At 47.3% G+C, this 26742-nt stretch overlaps 1 protein-coding gene across 3 annotated transcripts in view; it reads left to right on the forward strand.

The window, feature by feature from the left end:
• col27a1b (collagen, type XXVII, alpha 1b) overlaps nucleotides 1–26742 on the forward strand; it is a 660800-nt gene that overhangs the window by 223301 nt on the left and 410757 nt on the right. For all 3 annotated transcript variants that reach the window (XM_048559048.2, XM_059638229.1, XM_048559047.2), the window contains exons 6-8: nucleotides 3531–3584; nucleotides 8351–8404; nucleotides 22229–22273. In XM_048559048.2, the coding sequence (XP_048415005.2) occupies nucleotides 3531–3584; nucleotides 8351–8404; nucleotides 22229–22273 (153 nt within the window). The remainder of the gene's footprint in view (nucleotides 1–3530; nucleotides 3585–8350; nucleotides 8405–22228; nucleotides 22274–26742) is intronic.

Below are 26742 nucleotides of genomic sequence, written 5' to 3' on the forward strand. Positions count from 1 at the left end.
GGGGGTGGATAAATTCTGAAGTCACACGCTTCCAGGTTATAGTCCAACAGGTTTATTTGCAATCACAAGCTTTTGAAGTGCTGCCCCTTTTTTGGGTGAACTGGAGAGTAGTGCACCTAAACAATAGGAGCAGGAATAAACCATTCAGTCTTTTGAGCCTGTGCTGTCATTTGGTATCTTTGTGGCTAGGCTTGGACAATATGTACGGATCTGTGAAAGTGAATAGAGGCCTTTAAAATGTGCAGCATTCCACATGCAGACCATGAGGAGGTGGTCAAAGCTGCCAGAGCAAAAAAGACTCTGAAAAGTGACATGCTGAAGATAAATGATCAGAAACTCAGCCATTTGATCAGAGCTGAAACGCTCAAGAGATCTCTTCGCCAGGGCAGTGGGGTGACTGCAGAGAGAGGGGTCGACCCAGATGATAGTTAGATGAAAGATGCCACAGAGTAGTGGACAGATGTGTCACTGTAGATGTGTAAGGGTGGCACAATACTGCTAAGCATGGTATACTGTGACGGCAGATCCCTGCGCAGGAGTTACAGCGCGCACACAGCAGAAGCAGTATGCCTTGTGGCCCCATTTCCCCTCTCTATCAGAGTGATACTTCTTTATTGGGTCGTTCACCCAGTGATTTACAGCACTTCTGCTTCGAGGAGCTTGAAGATGCCTCTGTGTGCCGGTGATCTGTCAGCATTGGGCGGGAATGTTCGTTTGCTCATGAGTCCACTCAGTCAGCGGTATGCGAATAGATTACGGATGGCATTTTCCCTCCCTAAAAGTTTGTAAACAGATTAATTAATTGTCGGAAACATCTCTGTTGAACGTTTTTTAATTCATTCGCGGGATGAGGGTGTTGCTGGCCAGGGCAGCATTTATTGTCCATCCCTAATTGCCCAGAGGGCAGTTAAGAGTCAGACACATTGCTGTGGGTCTGGAGTCACATGAAGGCCAGACCAGGTAAGGATGGCAGTTTCCTTCCCTAAAGGGCATTAGCGAACCAATTTCTGACAATGGTTGTCATTAGATATTTATTTATATATTAATTCAAATTCCACTGTCTGCCCTGGCGAAATTCAGCTGCAGGTCCCCAGAACATTACACGGGTTTCTGGATTAACAGCCCAGTGATGATACCACTTGGCCATCCTCGCCCTCTGACAGCTGCCCTTAATAAAGAAGGGGTTATCAGGATCAACATCAATAAGTGCCCCCAGTGGAGAGATTTACTGAGGGACAAAAATGCAAGTTGCTGGAAAAACTCAGCAGGTCTGTCAGCATCTGTGAAGAAGAAATCCGAGTGAATGTTTCGGGTCTGGTGACCCTTCCTCAGAACCGGTCACCGGACTTGAAATGTTAACTCTGATGTAACGTTAGAGTTAAATCAGACCTGCTGAGCTTTTCCAGCAACTTCTGTTTTTGTCCCTGATTTACAGCGACCGCAGTTTTTTTGGTTTTTAATTACTGAGGGGGTGAGGAACGCAGTTTCGCCAGAAACAAGCTCCTATTTGAGACGAAATTGAGGAGAAGGGCTTTCTTCGAGAGGATCATGAATCTGTGGAACTCTCTTCCCCGGAGAGCTGTGGAACAAGTACCGCTGAGCATTTTTAAGACAGGAGAAGATGGATTTTGACCAAAAGAGGGTGTCAAAGGCAGACAGAGAAGAGGAGTTGAGCCCACGATCGGATGTTGTGGAACGGTAGAGCCATTTTGTGCCTCTGCAAGACACAAGTTCTGCAAGTCAGTGGGTGAGCAATTGAGCAAAATTATGTAAAAGGAAGCTCTTTGTTCACTTCCTCAGATCTTTACTGATTGTCCAGCCTTAGCCATGAACATAATTGAAAGGTGGAGCAAGCTCGAAGGGCTGAATGGTTTACTCCTGTACCTATTATCTAGGTTTCTGAAGATAATGTAGAAGTTAGAACCTGCAGATACTCTCTGACATCAGATTCACAAGATGACTTTACAGAAACCGTGACTGTAGCAAAGCAGGCTATTCCTGCATTTCAACTTTAAAGGCAAATAGATACATTTAGCTCTCATCAGAGCAGACAAGCAGTGAAATGTTTGCCAGCTAATTTTGCATGCAGCACACTCAATATGATCATCTCACGTTGGTGGCCAGGATAGTGGAACTAACTCCCTTACAACTTCTTGGAGAAGTGCAAATGTATCTGTGTTCCGTACACCAGGGTAGGCCGATGGAGTTTAAAATCAGAAAGACAACACCTCAGGGCTGGACTGGAGAGGCAGCTTTGATGATCTGTGCTCAAATCCCAGTGAGGGATTTTGAGCAGGTGTCTCAGAAGCAAACCATGGGCTCCCAGCTGAGCCTGATGCAGCTCAAAGTGCGCAAGCAATAGACGAGGAGCCATTGAACTACCTTGCCTCAGTGAAGATTTCACCCAGAAGCTTTCTGAATGGAGCATGTACCTTTTTAAAACCTTACTGGGGTTTGTAACATCATGCAGGGTGTGGATAAGGCGCATTGCAAAGGTCTATTCCCTGGGACGGGCAGTTTAAAACGTAGAGGGCATATTTTTCAAGGTGAGAGTAGAAAGATTTAAAAAGGACGCAATGGGCAACTTTTTTATACAGAGAGTAGTTCATGTGTGGGATGAACTGCAAGAGGAAGTGGTGGACATGGGCACAGTTACAACATTTGAAAGATATTTGGATGATTCATGAACAGGGAAGGTTTGGAAGGATGTTGCAGGTGGGGCTAGTTTGGTTTGGGAAAATGGGACTGGTTGGCCCGAAGGGTCTGTTTCTGTGTTGTATGACTCTATGACTGTATGACCATGAAATCAAGACAGTGCATTCACACTGATGTTAATGCACATGTACATAAATTCACAGGTACACAGTAACACTAATGAACGTTGAAATAGTAGCACTAAAGTACAGCCCCATAATTACATTGTTGCACATATATGTAGTAATTTTAGTTAGTGTATCAATCATAGTTATTGATATACTGAACATGTGTAACAATGTTACTATGTACATGTATTTTAATACACCTGCGTATCTGTCCACTTGTCTCAGCCATTTGAATATACAGGTACAATGTCGTGTAAATGCACATGTACAAATTAATCATACCAAGACATACCTTTACTCACTTATACTAATGAATATTAATACAGATGTAGATATTAATAAAATTGATTCTAATATATACACTCTGGCTGTTGAAATAAGTTCCAAATGAGCTACCAAAGTATATACTGGACCTCTCATTTGTATGTGCAGATGACAGTGTGCGGTAATCATGATAACGCATTTCATTTTTCCTTGTGAGAATCTCCCAGAAGCTAAACTGAGTGAAACTTCTGATTCCTTCTATCGGAGTATTTGCAGTGTTGAGGATTGAACGCATCCATGTAAAAACTCTCTGTACTCCTCATCAAATCGCAAATTGATTTAATGAATCTCGAGCTGTGTTTAAAACACATGAAGTGGAATTTTCATGAATCCTCAGAATGGGAGAGCTAACCTGTGTTAACTGTTGCCCCCTTACCTTTACAGGGAAACAAAGGCGAGCCAGGAATTTCTCCAGGGAAAGCACTCAATGGACAAAAGGTTAGAATGGGGAGAGAAATTGCAACAGTTTGTATTGATAGAATATAGAGACATGTTGTAAGGTACTTTAGAAGAAATATTGTTATTAACCTACTGTTCTCTTTTTTAAAAAACATTCAGAATTTAGACGGACTCCACTTCAATATAAAGAAAACCTGACAATCTCTCAAATTTTGAAGTGAAATTAAACAGTGATTTTGTTGATCATGAAGCTGCTTCAGTGGGTCACACAGGTTATAAAAGTTCCTGAGTTCAATCCCTGGGCCAAGCTGTTGATTGAATCGAGTCTGGGTTGTAACGTTCAGAGGGAAGGCAATGGCCTACCGGGATTTTTGCTGGATCATTAATCCAGGAAACTCAGCTGATGCTCTGGGACCCCAGGTTCGAATCCCACCTTGGCAGATGGTGGATTTTGAACTCAATAAAGAATCTGGAGTTAAGGGCTTAATGATGACTGTGAGTTGATTGTTGGAAAAAAACATCTGGTTCACTAATGTCCTTAAGGGAAGGAAACTGCCATCCTTACCTGGTTTGGCCCACATGTGACTCCAGACCAACAGCAATGTGGTTGGCTCTTAACTGCCCTCTGGGCAATTAGGGATGGGCAATAAATGCTGCCTGGTCAGTGATGGCCTCGTCCTGTGAGTGAATAAAAAGACGGAAAGTCATAATGTTGCTAAGTGAGGAAAGCTAACAAGATGCTGGGAACTGGCAGAGGTATCAGGTGATTGCCAGATGAGCTCAGCATTTCTCCAATTTCTCAACAACACTTGCTGTCTGACCTCTGTTTGAATCCTGCCACTGGGATTGGCAGCAGACAGGGAAGCTTGACAGAAGCGAGTACAGACTTGAAGGGCTGAAGGGCCTCGTCCGTCCTCCATGAATCTGGAGCACACAGCATTGTCAATAAACCCTTTCATTAGCCATTTACACTTATGCAGTCGTTTACACTTATGCAGACAAGTAAATTACAGGCTGAAGTAGGCCACTCAGCCCCTCCAATCTGCTCCGCTGTCAATAAGATCATGGTGAACCTGCATTCCCGTCCCACCCTCAAAAACCTTTCATCTCCTTGCTTCTCAAAGATCAACCTATCTCTGCCTTACAACATGGCACATTGGCACAGCGCCAGGGACCCGGGTTCAATTCCACCCTTGGGCGACTGTCTGTGTGGAGTTTGCACATCCTCCCCGTGTTTGCGTGGGTTTCCTCTGGCAGTCCAAAGATGTGCAGGTTAGGAGGATCGGCTAAGCTAAAATTGTTCATGGTGTTCAGGAGTCTGGGTGGGATGCTGCAAGGGTCAGTGTGGACTCGTTGGGCCAAAGGGCCCGTTTCCACGCTGTAGGGATTCTATGATTCAATGAAGAGAGCTCTAAAGATCTCAATCTTCCATGAGAAAACATTTCTCCTTACTTCTTATTTTTAAAGAGTTATGTTTAGCTGTAGATTCTCCCACAAGAGGAACCATCTTTTCCACACATGTGGACGCCTCTAGAATTTTCCGTGCTCCGATTAATGCAATCTAGCTATCAGCATGTAGCTATTAATCTCAAATGCTCCAGCAACTCTCTGTGGAACTGTATTCTAATAAGAAACAGCAATTTCTGGGAGGGAAGGGAAGAAAATTAAGGGAAGAGATTGATTGAAAATCAGATTGAAAATGTTTGATGCAATGCATGACCAGTACCAGGAAAACCACCAAAAGCAAAATTTGCTGACAGGGTGAAAAAAAAAATTGATAACCATCGGCACTGCACGTTGCTGTTAAATGAGGCATTTTACCCCAAAGGAGGACGGCACGGTGTCTCAGTGGTTAGCTCTGCTGCCTCACAGTGCCAGGGACCCGGTTCGATCCCACCCTCTGGCAACTGTCTGTTTGGAGTTTGCACATTCTCCCCGTGCCTGCGTGGGTCTCCTCTGGGCGCTCCGGTTTCCTCACACAGCCCAAAGATGTGCAGGTTTCTTTTTCCTTATTCATTAACAGGATGAGGGCGATGCTGGCCAGGCAGCATTTATTGCCCATCCCTAATTACCCAGAGGGCAGTTCAGAGTCAACCACATTGCTGTGGGTCTGGAGTCACATGTAGGCCTGACAGGGTAAGGATGGCACTTTCATTCCCTAAAGGACTCGAGTGAACCAGATGGGTTTTTCTGAGAATCAGCAATGGGTTCACGGCCATCGTTAGATTCTTAATTCCAGATATTTTTGTTGAATTCAGGTTAGGTGAATTGGCTGTGCTAAATTACCCTGTAGTGTGTGTGTGTGTGTGTGTGTGTGTGTGTGTGTGTGTGTGTGTGTGTGTGTGTGTGTGTGTGTGTGGTGGGGGGGGGGTGGTGTGGGCTAGGTGGGTTGGCCGGGGAAATGCAGGGTTGCAGGGATAGGGTAAGGAGCTGGGTCTGGGTGGGATGCTCTTTGGAGGGTCATTGTGGACTGGATGGGCTGAACGGCCTGCTTCCACACTGTAGGGATTCTATTGGACTCTCCCCTTTATTAATTCCTGCACAGTTATTGTCCACTTTTAGTGATCTTCTGGTGTGGTGGTCAGTCCTCAGGAGATGATGTTATCCTTGAAGTGTGGTTCAAAATGAGCCTTTGCAGGACTTCAGCCCAGAGATTGTGCTGGATTTGTCAGGATCGTGTGGATGCATCCCTGTTCCTATGACATTTGTCTTAATGGTAGTATATATTAAGCATAACTGGGAAGATGTTGCAGTGTGATGTGCAGGTAGATGTTGCAGTGTGATGTGCAGGTAGATGTTGCAGTGTGATGTGTAGGTTGTGTACACACAAGAAAGGAGAGCAGAGTTGGGCCAAGAAAACACTAGCTAATCTACCATAACTCCAGCCTCCCACTCCATTCCTCATATCCCTTAATTAACTCCTTCAGTGCACAAAAGTCTGTTGGCCTCTAGTATTATATGGGCTCGTTGACTGAGCAACCACATCTCCTTAAAGCAGAGAATCTGAAAGAGTTCAGCTCTTTCAGTGAAACGATTTCTCCTCTAGGTAAAGACTGTACCTTATTATTTTTCTGCGTTTTTGACTGTGAACTGAAATGGGAATAGGACTTTTTTTTTTAAAGTCTAAGGAACGTGGAAAGGATTGCTGTACTTTGGGTGTGGTGTTCACATTAATGCTTGTTCAAGCAGCCGGAAAGGTAGATGAGCTGGAGCACAGGAACGCTGAGTTATACACAGGACATTCAACGTCCCAGAGGGAAAGTAATTAAAGTGGTTTAATCTGTAGCTGTCTGGTGCACAGGACTTGAGAGTATTTGACAGTGAAGGAGGAAGGGAGGGTGGTTATCCAATGTTGTGTACACGATACAAAAAAATGGAATGGTTTTGCAGTGCAGATCAGTAATAATAAAATAAAAACAAGAAAGGTTTATAGAGGGGGAATTGACGAAAGTGCCAACAATATACACAACTCTTCATGTTGCAAAGTGCTCTTATGGCTTCTCCTTCCAGTTGTTCTGGATAACCGGCGTCTAAAAATCTGCCAGAGAACCTCACGGTTTGAGAATGAACTCTGCATCATTCTCGGTTTTAGTTTTAGTTTGTTGATTCAGGATGGGGTTCACACAGTCAGTGTGTGTAGGTGCAGCCTGGTGGGCAGTTGGTCATGGAGTCATAGAGACTTATAGCATGGAAACAGACCCTTCAGTCCAGCATGTCCATGCCGACCTATATTAATCTAGCCCCATTTGCCAGCATTTGGCCCATCTCCCCCTAAACCCTTCCTATTCATATCCCCATCCAGATGCCTTTTAAATGCTGTAATTGTACCAGCCTCCACCACTTCCTCTGGCAGCTCATTCCATACACACACCACCCTCTGTGTGGAATAACTTGCCCCTCAGGTCCCTTTTAAATCCTTCCCCTCTCACCTTAAACCTGTGCCCCTCTAGTTTTGGACTCCCCCCACCCTGGGAAAAAGACCTTGGCTATTCACCCTATCCATGCCCCTCATGATATTATAAACCTCTATAAGGTCACCCCTCAGCCCCTGACACTCCAGGGAAAGTATCCCCAGCCTATTCAGCCTGTCCCTGTAGCTGAAACCCTCCAAGCTCGACAACATCCTTGTAAATCTTTTCTGCATCCTCTCAAGTTGAACATCTCACGTTTAGCAGGATTAACGCACTGTGGAGCTGGAGGAACACAGCAGGCCAGGCAGCATCAGAGGAGCAGGAAAGCGGACATTTCGGGTCGGGACCCTTCTTCGGTACAGCAGGGTTTATTTGCTTTGAAGTTTCAAGCGACACCGACCCCACCAAGCCAAAGCGCCCCATTCGAAATCTGGCAAAATCTAAAATCCAGCAAGGCAGCAGTCCCCAAGCTGCTGGTTCTGTGTACCTCTGTTTGCACTCTCCTTATCCCTAAATCTCTGGGTGTAAAACATATGAGAAAAACCAGGAGCTTTTTTTCTTGGTAAAGTGTATATCGGGTCTGTACCAAAATGGGGCTGGATGGTAACCCTCTAAGTGAATGGGTTTGAGTGAGTTAAAGTCTTGGCCAGTATGATCTTGGGCTGAAGCTGGAAGATATTTAATGTCGATGCAGCAGCACATGTGTGTTTACAAGTCTGTGGGTGATGTAAGATTTTTTGGTGGATGCTGTTCGATATTGATGTTAATAACAGCATTGATTGCAACATTGCCTCACTTCATCTCGCAGCATTCAATCAGTGGAAGCAGTATAAAGACTTCAGTGTGGGCATTGAAAATATTTCTAACATGCAGACTCAATTCTGTTGTTTGCAGGGTGATGTGGGTCAACCTGGTGCTGTTGGACTCCCAGGGCCTCCAGGTAGAAAGGTAGGTGACAGAGATCGATGGCCATTTTCAAAACTGCAATGCCTGATCTCCTTTTATTCTGTATTATCACAAGCAAGAATGAATTGAACTGGATTTGATGGAGGTTTGACTGAAAATTATTGTGAGCAACCTTAATTAGAGTCTGGCATCTTGAGTTTCATTGACGCCCTGAGCAGAATCACAGAATCCTTGCAGTGTGGAAACAGGCCCTTCGTCCCAACAAGTCCATACTGACACTCAGGGCATCCCAACCAGACCCTTCCCGCTATAACCCCCATAACCTACACTTCCTTGAACACTACAGGCACTTTAGCATGGCCAATCCACCTAGCCTGCGCTTAACTTGTGTCTAAATCAAACTTCTAACTTTGGAAACTGCACTCCATTGTACAAACCAGGAGTGGGATGGAATACTCTCCACTTGCCCTGGACGGGGACAGCACCAGCAACACTCAAGAACCGTCCAGGGCAAAGCAGCCGCTTGACTGGCACCATATCCACAAGCATCCACTCCCTCCCCCACAGAAGTATATCGCATACAGACTACACTGCAGCAGCTCACTGAGGTTCCTCCCACAGCACCATACCATGAGGGCAGCGGGCACGGCAGCGGGCACACAGGCCCATAAAACACAGGAGCAGAAATAGGCCATTACGCCCGTCGAGCCTGCTGGGGTGGGGAGGTAGTGCAGAGCGGAGCCGATGCCTGTTCTCCTCGGTGCACCCACAGATATGATGCCAGCGCTGGGACTGGACCACGGCTGCGGGGAGTGCATGCAGCCATCGCGTTCGGCCGGTTGCTGACAAGCGGAGGGCAATCCGTGTCAAAACCTGGCCCACGCTCGGACTGAGCAGCGATGAGCCTCGGTGGGACCACACCTGGAATATCGTGTGCTGTTCTGGTCTTCCTCATCTGAGGAAGGATGTTCTGGCGATGGAGGGAGTGCAGCAAGAGCTTCCCAAACTGATTCCTGGGATGGCAAGACTGAAGCATGGAGAGAGACTGGATTGATTAGGATATACTGACTAGAGTTTTGGAGAACGAAGGGGGAGATCTCACAGAACTCTATAAAATTCTAACAGATGGGTAAACACAGGAAGGATGTTCCAAATGACCGAGGAGCCCAGAACCGGTGGGCACAGTTTAAGGATATGGGATGCGCCCTTTAGAACTGAGATGAAAGGAAATGTCTTCACCCACAGAGTGTGTGGTGAGCCTGTAAAACTCTCTATCGCAGAAAACGATTGAGAAAATGATTGAACGTTTTCAAGAAGGAGTTAGATACAGTTCTTAGGGCGGAAGGGTTGTGGGGTCGAAGTGCAAACGGATGATCAGCTGTGAATATGCAGAATTGTGGAGCAGTGTTGAGGGGCCGAATGGCCTCCGCCCACTCCTATTTTTTTGTGTTTCTATGGGAGCTGGAACAATTTCTGGACAGAGCTGGGCTGGTTTCTGAGTCTGATTGAGGGTCTCCTCCCCAGCGTCTCTGTGACCTGCGTTGTCATCGCCGTGACCCCTCCTTCAGGCATGAGTTGCCGACAGGAATCTCGAAACCGTTGGCGGACTGAAGAGTACACGTTTCGTGGAGAAGATGCTCACTGTGACAATGCGCCTCGTTCCCCCGGAGTGCTCAGTGGCTGATCAGAGAGAAACAACACAACCATTAACGCGATTAACAGGCCTGGCTTCACTGTGTAAAATGATGACAGACTGCAGCCCATCTCCAGTGAATCCACGGATATGAATGTGTAAGTGCTGTTGGCCGACTACTTTAAGTCTGCCTGGCCAATCGAGCCAAGAGTGCTACAGGAAACCTTTGAGCCATTAGATTAAATATGTTTAACGGCTCTTGAAGCCTGCAATCAATTCAGCTGACTTGAACAACTAAGCAAAGAGAACTTCTTCCAATTTAAAATGACTTCAGGTTCACAAACCTCGCTGAGATGCGTGGGGTTTAGCTGGAAGATTTTAACAGTGTCCCTCCCCCCACTTTGTATCTTTGTCCCCTCCTCTGCGACCAGGAAATGCTAAGTTGGAGAGCAGTGCCAATAAACCCAGAAATTTAAAGCCCCTTGCATTTTTGTCTGAATGACTGAATCTGTTAAAAACAAAACGTGGGGTAGACAGCAGAGATTTTGGGGTGTGAGCTGAACAGTCAGTTTTCATTTTATGTGCCTGAGGCCTCACCATCTTGAGCTGCGTCATCAATGACCTTCCCTCCATCATAAGGTTAGATCTAGGGATGTTCACTGATGGCTGCACAATGTTCAGCACCATTCAGGACTCTTCAGATACTGAAGGAGCCCGTGTGCAAATGCAACGCGATCCGGACGATATCCAGGCTTGACCTGACATCTAGCCAGGAACATTTGAGCCGCATAAATGCCAGGCAATGACCATCTCCAATAAAAGACAACCCAACCATCACCCATTGACATTCAATAGAGTACCCAACCCTGCTTTCAACCTCCTGGCTCAGAAACTGAACTGGACTCATTATATAAACACAATGGCTGCAAGGGTAGGTCAGAGGTGAGGAATAATGCAGAGAGTAACTCCCCTCCTAACTTCCCAAAGCCCATCCACCATCTACGAGGCACAAGCCAGGAGTGTGATGCTATACTCCCCACTTGCCTGGATGGGGACAGCCCCAACAACACCATCCAGGACAAAGCAGCGGCTTGATTGGCACTGCATCCACGAACATTCACTCCCTCCCCCAACGACGCTCAGTAGCAGCAGTGTGTACTATCTACAAGATGCACTGCAGTAACTCACCAAAGATCCTCAGGCAGCTCCTTCGAAACCCACAACCACTTCCATCTAGAAGGACAAGGGCAGCAGATTCATGGGAACCCCTCAATACTGGACAGTTAGAAGAAATAGAGGTGAAACATACAGGATTCTGGAGGGTTCCAAGATAATAGAATGTGAGGCTGGATGAACACAGCAGGCCAAGCAGCATCTCAGGAGCACAAAAGCTGACATTTCGGGCCTAGACCCTTCATCAGACCCTCTCTGATGAAGGGTCCAGGCCCGAAACGTCAGCTTTTGCGCTCATGCGATGCTGCTTGGCCTGCTGTGTTCATCCAGCCTCACATTCTATTATCTTAGGATTCTGGAGGGGCTTGACCGGGTAAATGCTGGGAGGGTGTTTTCCCTCATGGGAGGGTCTCGGACCAGAGGGCATTGTATCAGATTAAAGGGGCACCAATTTAAGACCGAGATGAGGAGGAATTTCTTCTCTCAGATGGCTGAGAGTCTTTGGAACTCCTCGTCACCGCGAGTTGTGGGGGACAGAGTCATTGTTTGTATTTAAGGCTGAGATAGATTCTTGATTGGTCGAGGAATCAAGGGTTACGGGGAAAGGACAGGAATGTGGACATAAGGAATGTCAGATCAGCCATGATCCTATTGAATAGTGGAGCAGGCTCCAAGGGTTGAATGGCCTATTCCTGCTGCGATTTCTTATGGCCTTATTATGGCTTTAATGCCTTGTTGCCCTTTAGGGGTACACCCTGGCGCAATGGGGAAAGACTTCCTTCCATGAGTGGCTTTTGCAAAATGAAAATAAATCTCGAAGCAAAACCCTGATGCACTCATAATATCCAGTGCTGATCTACAGGGAACATTTGACTGTGGATCTTTTAAGATCTATTTTCTCCCAGATGAGCAGTGACCTGTGCACACTGTGAGAGCCACACTAGCTGTTGGCCGCCATGTTGGAATTGAAAGTAAAGCTGTGGATGGGATGGAATCCTGTCAGAGCTGGCCTCAACCCAAGCTGCTTGGCCCTGTTCCCTGCCTTGGCTTGGGGCTTAATCCTTGCCTTCGCAGATTCCAGAAATTCAGAATTTGGCATTTTATTCTTTTTAGCTGGTCCCATTCATCTTTTGTGAACAGTGGTTGTTATATTTGCCGGCCTTTTAGCTCAACTCCCATTTCCAAACTCTTCTACATGAGAATTTTGGAACAGGAGGCGGCCATTCAACCCCACATCCCTGCCCGCCCTCCATAATCTTGTTACTAATTAAAAATCTGTCTGTCTCCTCCTTAAATTTACTCAATGTTCCAGCATACACCACACTCTGAGAAAGTGAATTCACAACCCTTTAAGGGAAGTAATCTCTCCGCACAGAACATAGAACATAGAACAATACAGCGCAGAACAGGCCCTTCGGCCCTTGATGTTGTGCCGACCTGTGAACTAATCTAAGCCCCTCCCCCTACACTATCCCATCATCATCCATATGCTTAGCTAAGGACTGTTTAAATGCCCCTAATGTGGCTGAGTTAACTACATTGGCAGGCAGGACGTTCCACGCCCTTACCACTCTCTGAGTAAAGAACCTGCCTCTGACATCTGTCTTAAATCTATCACCCCTCAATTTGTAGCTATGCCCCCTTGTACAAGCTGAAGTCATCATCCTCGGAAAAAGACTCTCACTGTCCACCCTATCTAATCCTCTGATCATCTTGTATGCCTCTATTAAATGCCCTCTTAGCCTCCTTCCCTCCAATGAGAACAGACCCAAGTCCCTCAGCCTTTCTTCATAGGGGCTGCGCTCCAGACCAGGCAACATCCTGGTAAATCTCCTCTGCACCTTTTCCAATGCTTCCACACCCTTCCTGTAATGGGGCGACCAGAACTGCATGCATCTCTGTTTTAAATCTGATCCCCCTTATCCTAAAACTATGCCCCACAATAGAGCACGTCCTCTCTCCGTCCACCTCGACAACCCCCTTAAACATATTATATCCCTCAATTAGATCTCCACTCATTCTGCGAAACTGCAGAGAATATAAACATATACTGCTCAATCTCTGTTCATAACACAAGCCCCCCATCTCTGGAATCAATCCGGTGACTCTCCTCTGAATTGTCTCTAATGAATTTCTCAAGAGAGGGGACCAAACCTGTACACAATACTCCAGGTACAGTCTTCACTAGTGCCTTATACAATTGTAGCAATACTTTCCTACTTGTATACTCTATTTCTTTAGCAGTAAATGCCAAAATTCCATTTGTGTTCCCCATTACCTGCTCTACCTGCATACAGCACTAGCTTTCGGGACAGCATATGGCTGATATTTCCTTTATCATCCCCAGAAGCTTCAGCTTTAAAAGATGGATATTTTGAGTCAAGTGATGTTTTGTGTTTCTGCTTTTTAATGCTGTGTTTCTGAACATCTCTAGTTGTGTTCTTTACTTCTTGCCTTATGCGCTCACCATAGAACAGTTCTCCATATTTTAACCCTCTGAAGAAAAGAAGGACGTGACTTTATTTGAGATTTTCCCAGACTGCCCTAAGTGCTTTGCGGTCACTGCTTTCTGAAGTGCGGTCGCTGTTGCAATCTGGGAAACACTGCAGTCAAACTCCAGATGTTCTCATTTATTATGTTGTACGCTTGGTCACTCTTTGACTGTGACATGCAGGGAGTGCACCTCAAAGGAAGGAAAAGTAACTTTAATTTGGCACACAATGCAATGCAGCAAAGCAGATAACCCTGTGGGTCTTTTATAGACGTACGTTTTTACATTGTCTCCTGAAATTATATTTGTGAAGTTATATTATATGCTTGTGAAAGGAATCCTCACCCTTGCTGCGCAAACTAACATGAAATGTCTGGTGAAGGAGCGGCTTCAGTATTTCCAGTCCTGTTGTTATAATTGTGGAAGCAAATCCAGCTATGATGGCCCTGGGAGGGTACGCTCCTGTCAATGGTGCTGAGCTGGTTATGGATCAAGAGCTTTCCAGTTCCTGGGAGTGATGATCACCAACAACCTGCCCTGGTCCTCCCACGTTGACACGGTGGTCAACAAAGCACAGTGACACCTCTCGTTCCTCTGGAGGCTAGGGAAATGCAGCACGTCCCCAGAAATACTTACAGGCGCATCACGGAAAGCATCCCACCTGGGTGTGGCACAGCCTGGTGTGCCAACCAAGACCGAAAGAAACTTCACAGAGCCGTGAAACCAGCCTCCCATCCGTTCACTCCATCTACACTTCCCACTGCCTCGGGAAAGCAACCAACATCATCCCTGATCAATCCCACCCTGATTATACTCTCTTCCACCTTCTTCTGTTGGACAGAAGGTATAAAAGTGAATGCTCGCACAAATTCAGGACCAACTTCTTCATTACCAGACTTTCGAATGGTCCCCTTTCACGTTAACGTCAGTCTGTCTCTGCATCTTCTCAGCTGCTGTAGCATTGTTTCCTGCACTCTGTCATGTTCCTCTGATGCACTTTGTACAGTACGATCTGCCGGTACAGCACTTAAGACAATTCTTTACATTGCACCCCAGTAAACGTGTCAGTGATAAATCAAATCAAACATCTTGGCTCTCACTGCTTCTACAATTGGGAATTTGAGGCCCACTCATTGACTGCATTTGCAGAGAGTTTAAAATGTTAAATTATGAGGAGTTCCCTGTGCCAGGCTTTCATCTGGAGCACTGCCTACAACCTTTGAATGTGAAATATGGTGGGATGTTCATTCAGGGATATAGAACAGTTCCTGATCATGGCAACCGAGAATTGTAATAAATCTCTGAGCCAGTGCCTTTATGATTTCCGCATTCTCCTGTCAGCTCGCGAGCTAACTCCTTCCAATCAATCATGTGACAATTGTCTTGAATATTTCAGAGTCATGCATATTCTGAGGACTCTTAGTCGAGTGCCAGTCATTTTTATGGCAATTTAATATCATTGAAAAACTGCAAGTTTCACAGAATGTGAGTATCTGTGCTATTTCATGTCAGCCATATGTTCCGAGGTGCTTTTAACACAATTTTAGGTTCTGCGGGTGACCTAAAAATTTGTCGGTTGGACCAATTAATGAGAAAAAACCTGCATTAAGTAACACTTTGCAACCACTAACTATCACTTTTGAAGTCTAAAGACAATATTGCTAGAGCCACACTCTCTCATGAGAGCCATAATGTGGAGGGATTGATGTTGGACCACAGCCTTAGAGTAAAGGGAAGACCTTTTAGAAAGGAGAGAAGGAGAAACTTCTTCAGCCAGCGAGAGGTGAATCATTGGAATTCACTGCCACAGAAGTGGAGCCCAGGTCATTGAGTATATTCAAGACTGAGATAAATAAGTTCTGAGATGAACAAGAGGATCAAGGGTTACATGGAGAAAGCGGGAGAATGGGGGCAAGGAACTTATCAGCCACGATTGAATGGCTGAGTAGACTCGATGGGCCGAATGGCCTAATTTCTGCTCCTCTGTCTTAAGGTCTTATGGACTGGGGGTGGACAAGGTCAAAAGTCACATGACACCAGGTTAGAGACCAACAGGTTTATTTGAAATCATGCACTTTTGGAGCGCTGCCCCTCTGTCACGTGAAGGGGCAGCACTTCAAAAGCTTGTGATTTCAAATAAGCATGGGGTCATGCGACCTCTGGCATGAGAGAAAGAGAGAGAGAGAGACAGAGAGAGAGGCCTGGTGGTGGGTTTAACCTGAGGGTCAGCACGCCTCAGGCTAGGGGAGAGATTGAGAAGGAGAATCTTTCATGGTAACTTCAGCCAGTGCAGGTATTGAACCTTGTTTGGTCCCCTCTTCCCCCCTTCGCCCCCACAACTTCCCACTCCTCCGTCCCTACATTTCACCTGCTTTTCAATTCACATAGCACCTCTCGTGGCCACTGTACATCTCAAAGTGCTTCACAGTCAGTGAAGTACCTTTTGAAGTGTGGTCACTATTGCGCTATAGAAAGCACAAGAGTCAACATATGCAGAGCAAGCTCCGCGAATATTGCGCTGATAATGGGCAGCCCCCTGGAGCAGGCAGCTGTGGAGGGTATAGTTTGGGAGGTTCGGTTTGGATCTGATTGCTGGCGGAGGGAAGTCACTGATTTTCTGGTTGGTTCCTGAACAAAATGGTTTTGCAAACAGTGACTGTCAATGGCCTTATTATTATTGGGACCTCACTATCAACATCCTGAGGGTTACTGTTGACCAGAAGCTGAATTGGACCCACTGTCTATAAACGTCTATAAACACAGCGGCTGCAGAAGCAGATCAAAAGCTAGGAATACTGTGGCGAGTGGCTCACCTCCCGACTCCCCAGAGCCTTCCCACCAGCTACAGGGCATGAGTCAGGAGTGTGATGGTATACTCCTCACTTGCCTGGATCAGTGCAGCCCCAAGAACACTTGATTGATAAACGTCCAACACCTTTCACATTCATTCCCTCCACCACCGGCGCTCAGCAGCAGCAGTGTGTACTATCTACAAGATGCACTGCAGTAATTCGCCAAAGATCCTCAGGCAGCACCTTCCAAACCCATTTCCATGTGGAAGGACAAGGGCAGCAGACACGTGCGAACCCCCCTCAACGTGTGTGCACACACATACACGCACACACATACACACACACACACACACACACACACACACACACACACACACACACATGTACATACACACACACACACACACACACACACACATGCATGCACGTGCACATAGCCCATACACACAAACACACGCGCTTGCACATACGCACACACACGCATGCATGCACATACAGCCCACATACATAAACACACGTGCATGCACACACACACGTACATGCACACACACAGCCCATACATGTGCTCACATGCGCGCACACATGTACATACGTATACACCTGCATTTGCGTGCGCGCAGACATACACATTAACAAACACAGACTCATGCACGCATACTCTCACACACATACAGACACATGCACTCACACACACAGGCACTCACAAACAGACAGAGATAGTAAGACTGCAGAAGTTGGAGTTGGAGACAACACAGTTTGGAGGAGAACAGCGGGACGGGCAGCATCAGAGGAGCAGGAAAGCTGGCATTTTGGGCCGGGACCCTTCTTCAGAACACACACACACACACACACACACACACACACACACACACACACACACACACAGACATACACACACACACACAGACTCACGTGCGCACACGCACACACACACAGACTCATACACACATACATACACACACACGCACAGACTTACGTGCGCACACGCACACACACAGACTCATACACACAAACATACACACGCACGCACAGATTCACACGCACAGACTCACAGTCACACGCACACATAGACACATTCACGCTCTCTCTCACACATGTATGTATGCACAACACACACACACACACCCACCCACACAGACACACATGCACATACACCCACCCACCCACACATACCCCCTCACACACGCACATACACCCACACACACACAGACACACAAGGTTAGCTCTGTTGGCTGGATGGCTGGTTTGTGTTGCAGAGTAACACCAACAGCATTTGAGTTTCATTCCCCACACTGGCTGTCCCCTTGCCTGAGGAGTGGTAACTCTCAGGTTAAACCACCACCAGTTGTCTCTTTCTAATGAGCGAGCAGCCCTGTGGTCAGCTGGGACTACGGCCCTTTACTTTCCCTTAAGGCAGTTAGTTGACTTCTGATTCTATTGCTGATTATATTTTTACAGCAACCCTTAACATATGACAAATCCAAACTGGCTATCAACTTCCCACACAAATTCAGAATTCCTGGCCCATGCTGTATTAGTAACTTCTAACACTGAAACTCCTGTGATAAACATTGTCCTTTGACAAGTGGAAAGACATCAGTCTGCATCCCTGATTTCATATCCCCTTTTGCAAATCGCCTTTGCAGCATTTAACCCAAGTAGGTCATCGTGACCAACAACTTTGAACCAAATGTTTGCAACTCTCAATGAGTGGGAAGAGTGCTCCTTTCTTTCCCCCAAAAATTGCATGTTAGCCGTTCTGAAGAAGGGTCACTTAACCTGAAACATTAACTCGGTTTCTCTCTCCGTCGATGCTGCCAGACCTGCTAAGTTTCTGCAGCAACTTCTGTTCTTGTTGAGCATTAGCTTATGCACAATATTTACAACTGCTGACTAATAGGATTGGCTTTGCTGGCTTCCCCACAACAGTTAAACCTTCATTTTACCCAGTAGTTGCCATCTGCCTCTGCAGTGATTAGAACTATGGCTGGGTGGATCTCCGTGACTCTGAGGCCACGATTGGGATTGTAAACCCAGGCCAATCAGGGAGCCCTGGCTGATGAATAGGAACAGGAGTTTGAGAGCTCACTTGTGGCGGAGTGGTAGCATCCCTACCCCTAGACCAGGAGGCTCAAGTTCACGTCCTGCCTGCTCCAGGCGTATGCAATGACATCTCTGAACAGGTTGACTTGGAAAATAGACTAAGGAAAAAACAGGGGGCTGAGAGAGTCTCCTCAGTCTAGGGACAGGCTCAAAGCCAGCTGGCCAGAGCCCATATAGAGGGTGACAGGATACTGGCCTCGCTGCAGTTATTTCAGTTTCCGATTGGAACAGTGTTCCTGACTTCCCAGACAATCTAACCCTGACCTGCTTGCTTTTGACTGGAGACTGTGGTCAACCCTGGCCAATCCTTGAGCCTTGTCTTGCCATCTTGGTTTCACTCACTACTGATGCTGGACTCGTTGAACCCTTCCTCATTCTATATACTCTTCTGTAAATCTTTGTTGCAGTTTATGGCTCTTAAAGAAATGCCAGCAAAGATTTTTTTAAACAGCATTCCATCACAAATTAAGGAATTTCATTACTGTGCTTACGTACCACGCAATTTGCTAACTTAGGGGAGTCGATGGCCTAGTGATATTATCCCTGGACTGTTAACCCAGATAATGTTCCGGGGACCCGGGTTCAAATCCCACCACAGCAGATGGAATTTGACTTCAATAAATATCTGAAATTAATAATCTAATGAAGGCCACTGTTGGGGGGAAAACCCATCAGGCTCACTAATGTCCTTTAGGGATGGAAATTGCCATCCTTACCCAGCCTGGCCTCCATGTGATTCCAGACCCACAGCAATGTGGTTGACTCTTAGCTGCCCTCTAGGGATGAGCAATAAATGCTGTATGGCCAGTGACAGCCTCATCCCTTGAATGAATAAAGGAAAAGAAATGTCTTACTGGTTGCACATATGTATAATTCTAATGTGGTTCTTCAAATGTATTTGTGTTTGATATGAATACTTTGAAAACTTGTTGCAAATTAAGTGAAACTAAGTCCTGACCAGCTCATCAGTAATTCCATGGTGTTGTTTTCTTTGTCAGTGGCACAGTGAATTGTCAATGATTTCCTCTTCATCATCTCCCAGTCTCAGCTTTGGCTGAATCCATCTTCTCATGATGTGACTGCCTGCGCATTGTGCACAGGACCCATAGTGACTGTCCCATATGTGTCATCTGAAGCATTGCTTTGATGAGCAAGGTCAGTCATTGGACTATAAGGCCATAGGAAATAGGAAGAGGTGTAGGCCATTCGGCCTTCAAGCCTGCTCTGCCTTTCAGTAGCAAAATGGCTGATCCAATGCTCCTCAAGACCATTTTCCTACATTTTCCTGTAACCCTCGATTCCTCGACTGATCGAGATTCTGTTTCTCTCGGCCTCAAATACACACAAGGACTCCGCACCTCCCCCCCACCCCCCGCAACAGCTCTCTGTAGCAATGTTTTTCAAAGATACACAACCTTCAGAAGAAATTCCTCCCCATTTCAGCCATAAATTGGTGCCCTTTTATTTTGATACTGTGCCCTGTGGCCCTAGACTCTTCCATGAGGGGGGACATCCTCTCAGCATTTACCCTGTCAAGCCCCTTAAGAATGCTGCATGTTTCAATGAGATCACCTCTCATTCTTATAAACTCCAGTGAATAGAGTCGCAGCCTGTTTGCTCATGACTGTAGATTATTTGAGTGAAATGTTGGGAGCATTGAGCAGCGTTATATTACAGCTTCACCCTTTTTTGACCAACATCCACTCGACGTCACTTCCTCAACTGTGCCACCATACAGAAAAGACAAAAATAGAAATTGCTGGAAAAGTTCGGCAGGTCTAGCAGCATCTGTCGAGAGAAATTAGAGCTAACCTCCCGGGCCGAGTGAGCCTTCCTCAGAACACTGACTTGTACCAGGAGCTCTGAACTGTTTCCCGACACTTTTCAGTCCAGGAGTACTGGAAATGCAGACTGTGCTGGAATGGGTGTGGGTTAGCCATTCCTGCAGAGCGCTGTGCTCAATTGATGCAAGAGTTGCAAAGTGAAGACAGAGAACTAAAGGAGGGTAGGATTATGCAAAATGTGGGTATGGCGGAGAATGTTCAGAATGAGCTGAATGGCAAAAGTACAGATAAGTGGTTTAAAGGAGGTGGAGCAATTCACAAATCAAATGGGTTCCTAGAATCCCTACAGTGTGGAAGTGGGCCCTTCAGACCAACAAGTCCACACGGACCCTTAGAGCATCCCACCTAGACACATCCCGCCGAATCTACACATCCCTGTAAACTATGGGGCAATTTTCCATGGCCATTCCACCTAGCCTGCCCGCCCTTGGGCTGTGGGAGGAAACTGGAGCACCCGGAGGGAACCCATGCAGACATAGGGAGAATGTGTAACGTCCACCCCGACCGAGGGTGGAATTGAAACTCGGCCTCTGGTGCTGTGAGGCAACAGTGCTAGCCACCGTGCGAAATAATAAGATGAGGGAAGGGAGCCAAGTACAGCCAATAGCTGAGAGCCTTCACCCTGGCAACAATTGAAGGAGAAATTAAATGTTAGAACAGGGGAGAACAAAAGAAAAAGTTGGAAGGTGGATAATATTGAGATCTGGACTGAGGCAGGGGGCTTAACAAAAAAAGCAGATCTGAAACAAGATGGGCCCAATGATCCCTCTAAAGCAATGGTGACCATAAGCAAACAAATACACATGATCCATTACTGTACTATTCACCCACTGACCACAAAGGAAAGGACCTTTGGAATTTTTGCCAAGTTCTTGTGATCAGGAGAGGATGAATGTTCACGATGAATCCAAACCCGTTGGCCTTGCATTGCTCAACATGAAGGATCAGAAAGACACTCATCAATCAGATATCATCAAGGACGATCATAATCCTGGAAGTCCCTCCTGCACAGTGCTTGGGTCAACCTGCACCAGCTAGGATTTAAGAAGGTCTCACCACTACGGTCTCAAGAACAGCTACACATGGGTGTTAAATCCTGGCCCCATCAGCCATTCCCAATTCTGATAAATTGATGCAATAAAGAAAACAAATGAGAAGAAAGAATTGCATTTGTATAGCTCCTCTCGCGGGCATCTTACAGTGCATTACAGCTAACGAAGTACTTTTAAAGTGTAGATGCTGTTGCAGGAAACACAGCAACCGATCTGTACACTGCTAGCTCCCACAAAAGGCAGTGTGACAATTACTCAATTTCTGATGATGTAGGAGTCTGGGGAAGTTTCCCTTACCCTACTTGGTGTTGCGTTTTCCTTCAGCATCCCCCTGAGCAGGCAGTTTGGGGCCCCTGAGTTAACATCCCAGCCCTGCAGTGTAGTATCAGGCTCGCTCCTTGCATTCTGATCATGCAGTGGGACTTGTTCCGACAGAGATGAGCATGGCTGACACAGAATAACGAGCGCTAGTCCCTACCCGAGTTAAGACTGCAGTCTCCCAGATAAAAGTTTGAACAAAGAAACCGATATAAGCCACCTCAAGCCTTGTCATTTCACACTTGTTGGGGTAGGAGTGACACATTTGGGATCTAACTCCACCAAGGATTTGAATTGAAGGGATAGTTATTCTTGTAAGCCCCTAGTGGCCTTCTTCAGTGTTGGAGTGTTGTGTTGAGACGGTGCTTTTAGGCATTTTTCCCCATTTTCAATTGTAGAAATGCTTGTTATTGTTCTATGACATACGGACTAACGCATATGTCCCTCTTTTTCAACTCAGGGCCAGAAAGGCTACCCTGGACCCCCGGGCCATCCAGGAGACCCAGTAAGTATTCACTTGGCACCCACAGATATTCAGTACGAATGTTCACGCAGTTCATCATCAAATCCCATCCAGTACCAAATAATGTCCTGTCCCGCACCACACATCCTCCCTGGGCCCGACAGACCCTGTTCATTCTGTCCACAGCCTCCCCTTAATCTTCACCAGTGTACCTCGATTCTGCTGTATTTGTTCAAGGCTGCGGTAGATTGTAGGTGGTCAGCTTTGTTTTAACCTAACCAAACCGTTCAGAGACATTATGCCCTGAATCCAGGCCTCCCAACCCAGAGGTAGGGACAATACCAGTGCCCTACAAGAGCCCTATACCTGATTTTATTTCAAAATGTCTCTGTAAACAGAACTGGATAGACTGGCAATTAGGAGTACGTTAAAACAAAAAGCAAGAAAAGACCCATTGGCCGAGATAAACTGTCTCTTGTAGTTATGGAAACAAAAGTAGAAGTTGCTGGAAAATCTCGACAGGTCTGGCAGCATCTGTCCGAAGAAATCAGAGTTAACAGATCTCTCAGGAAGGGTAGTTAACTCTGATTTCTCTGCACAGGTGTGCCCAGAGCTGCTGAGATTTTCCAGCAATTTCTGTTTGTGTTTCTGCTTTAAAGCTTCCACTGTTCTTTGTTGTTTTGCATATCATTACAGCTGCCTGCTTTGCAGGACAGAAACGCTGACCATACCCAGAGCCTAAATATAACCTCAGGGAGGCTGATGAAACAGAAAATATATTGGCATGTAGTATATTCAGTGGAAGAGTTAACAAATCCCCAATGAGTCCAATATAGTTTTCAATTACTCAACTATTAAACCATGGACTGGTAAACACAGGAGATCATTTCCCTCAGAGGTGACTCCAGGCTGACTCATTCGCCACTTTGTTCAATCACTCACTCCCCACTCTCCCCTTCCCTCACTCCGCATTCTCCCCTTCACTCACCCCCCATTCTCCCCTTCACTCACTCCCCATTCTCCCCTTCACTCACTCCCCACTCTCCCCTTCACTCACTCCCCATTCTCCCCTTCACTCACTCCCCACTCTCCCCTTCCCTCACTCCCCATTCTCCCCTTCACTCACTCCCCACTCTCCCTTTCACTCACTCCCCATTCTCCCCTTCACTCACTCCCCACTCTCCCTTTCACTCACTCCCCACTCTCCCCTTCACTCACTCCCCACTCTCCCCTTCACTCACTCCCCACTCTCCCTTTCACTCACTCCCCATTCTCCCCTTCACTCACTCCCCATTCTCCCCTTCACTCACTCCCCACTCTCCCTTTCACTCACTCCCCACTCTCCCCTTCCCTCACTCCCCATTCTCCCCTTCACTCACTCCCTATTCTCCCCTTCACTCACTCCCCACTCTCCCTTTCACTCACTCCCCCCTTCACTCACTCCCCACTCTCCCTTTCACTCACTCCCCACTCTCCCTTTCACTCACTCCCCACTCTCCCCTTCACTCACTCCCCACTCTCCCTTTCACTCACTCCCCACTCTCACCTTCGCTCACTCCTCATTCTCCCCTTCACTCACTCCCCACTCTCCCCTTCACTCACTCCCCACTCTCCCTTTCACTCACTCCCCATTCTCCCCTTCACTCACTCCTCATTCTCCCCTTCACTCACTCCCCATTCTCCCCTTCACTCACTCCCCACTCTCCCTTTCACTCACTCCCCATTCTCCCCTTCACTCACTCCCCACTCTCCCCTTCACTCACTCCCCACTCTCCCTTTCACTCACTCCCCATTCTCCCCTTCACTCACTCCTCATTCTCCCCTTCACTCACTCCCCATTCTCCCCTTCACTCACTCCCCACTCTCCCTTTCACTCACTCCCCATTCTCCCCTTCACTCACTCCCCACTCTCCCTTTCACTCACTCCCCATTCTCCCCTTCACTCAATCACCACTCTCACCTTCGCTCACTCCTCATTCTCCCCTCGCTCACTCCCCATTCTCCCCTTCGCTCACTCCTCATTCTTCCCATCAATCAAAACCCTTTCTCCCCTTCACTCACTCCCCGTTCTCCCCTTCTCTCATTCCTCATTCTCGCCTTCACTCACTCTCTGTTCCCCCTTCCCTCATTCCCCATTCTCACCTTCATTCTCTCCCCATTCTCCCCATCACTGACCCCCCCATTCTCCCCTTTACTCACTCCCCGTTGCCCCCTTCCCTCACTCCCCATTCTCACCTTCATTCTCTCCCCATTCTCCCCATCAATCACACCCCGTTCTCCCCTTCTCTCGCTCCCTGTTCTCCCCTTCTCTCACTCCAAATTCTCACCTTCCCTCACTCCCTATTCTGCCCTTCACTCACTCCCTGTTCTCCCCTTCCCTCATTCTCCATTCTCCCCTTCACTCGCTCCCCGTTCTCCCCTTCCTTCACTCCCCGTTCTCCCCATCACTCACTCCCCATTCTCCCCTTCACTCACTCCCCATTCTACCCTTCACTCACTTCCCGTTTCTCCCCTTCACTCACTCCCCACTCTCCCTTTCACTCACTCCCCACTCTCCCCTTCACTCACTCCCCACTCTCCCTTTCACTCACTCCCCATTCTCCCCTTCACTCACTCCCCATTCTCCCCTTCACTCACTCCCCACTCTCCCTTTCACTCACTCCCCACTCTCCCCTTCCCTCACTCCCCATTCTCCCCTTCACTCACTCCCTATTCTCCCCTTCACTCACTCCCCACTCTCCCTTTCACTCACTCCCCCCTTCACTCACTCCCCACTCTCCCTTTCACTCACTCCCCACTCTCCCTTTCACTCACTCCCCACTCTCCCCTTCACTCACTCCCCACTCTCCCTTTCACTCACTCCCCACTCTCACCTTCGCTCACTCCTCATTCTCCCCTTCACTCACTCCCCACTCTCCCCTTCACTTACTCCCCACTCTCCCTTTCACTCACTCCCCATTCTCCCCTTCACTCACTCCTCATTCTCCCCTTCACTCACTCCCCATTCTCCCCTTCACTCACTCCCCACTCTCCCTTTCACTCACTCCCCATTCTCCCCTTCACTCACTCCCCACTCTCCCCTTCACTCACTCCCCACTCTCCCTTTCACTCACTCCCCATTCTCCCCTTCACTCACTCCTCATTCTCCCCTTCACTCATTCCCCATTCTCCCCTTCACTCACTCCCCACTCTCCCTTTCACTCACTTCCCATTCTCCCCTTCACTCACTCCCCACTCTCCCTTTCACTCACTCCCCATTCTCCCCTTCACTCAATCACCACTCTCACCTTCGCTCACTCCTCATTCTCCCCTCGCTCACTCCCCATTCTCCCCTTCGCTCACTCCTCATTCTTCCCATCAATCAAAACCCTTTCTCCCCTTCACTCACTCCCCGTTCTCCCCTTCTCTCATTCCTCATTCTCGCCTTCACTCACTCTCACTCTCTGTTCCCCCTTCCCTCATTCCCCATTCTCACCTTCATTCTCTCCCCATTCTCCCCATCACTGACCCCCCCATTCTCCCCTTTACTCACTCCCCGTTGCCCCCTTCCCTCACTCCCCATTCTCACCTTCATTCTCTTCCCATTCTCCCCATCAATCACACCCCGTTCTCCCCTTCTCTCGCTCCCTGTTCTCCCCTTCTCTCACTCCAAATTCTCACCTTCCCTCACTCCCTATTCTGCCCTTCACTCACTCCCTGTTCTCCCCTTCCCTCATTCTCCATTCTCCCCTTCACTCGCTCCCCGTTCTCCCCTTCCTTCACTCCCCGTTCTCCCCATCACTCACTCCCCATTCTCCCCTTCACTCACTCCCCATTCTACCCTTCACTCACTTCCCGTTTCTCCCCTTCACTCACAGCCTCCCTTGCCTTCTCACTGTCTCCTTTATTCCCCCCTTCTCGGGCCTTGTTCACCCCTCTCACTGCCCCACTCCAGGGCCGTAAGTGCCTGGATCATTGCAGGCAATGAAGGTGCTCTGATACAAACGGGAAGTGATGAGGAATCGAGAGGGACCTGGTCAATGAGGTGTGAGTGACGCAGCAAGCTACCGCCGTTTTATTGTGTGCAATCCCAGCTTTCTAACTGATGCTTTGGAGTCAATATTCTGGGAAAACTTCATTCACTAACCCGAGTGGGATCTTGCATCATTTAAGACTCTGCACATGGGAGAATCATTTGAAAAGTGACTTTTTATTTGTGATGCCTTGTTTAGATATCTTCACACTGCTCGGGGTTTTGGAGAGTCTCCGTTTTTAGCGCAGGAGGTTACTTGGAACTGAATTGCTCAACCCTGCAGAGGTTTTTTCTAAATTACTGTGCTCCTTGACCTCATTTTTAGTTGTTTGGCAACCTTTATTCCAATGAACTACTTCAAATGCCCCAGAAATAGAAGTCTTTAAGCGATTCTTCGCAAGAATATTTTGGCTCTGCTCCTTAATTCAGTCAGTATTTCATCAGGAAACATGTTTAAACAAGTTGTGATGTTTAGTGAACAGTTTAGAGATGCGATGTC

This window comes from Stegostoma tigrinum, chromosome 29 (genome assembly GCF_030684315.1).
Source record: "Stegostoma tigrinum isolate sSteTig4 chromosome 29, sSteTig4.hap1, whole genome shotgun sequence".
In the NCBI taxonomy this organism is placed as follows: Eukaryota; Metazoa; Chordata; class Chondrichthyes; order Orectolobiformes; family Stegostomatidae; genus Stegostoma; species Stegostoma tigrinum.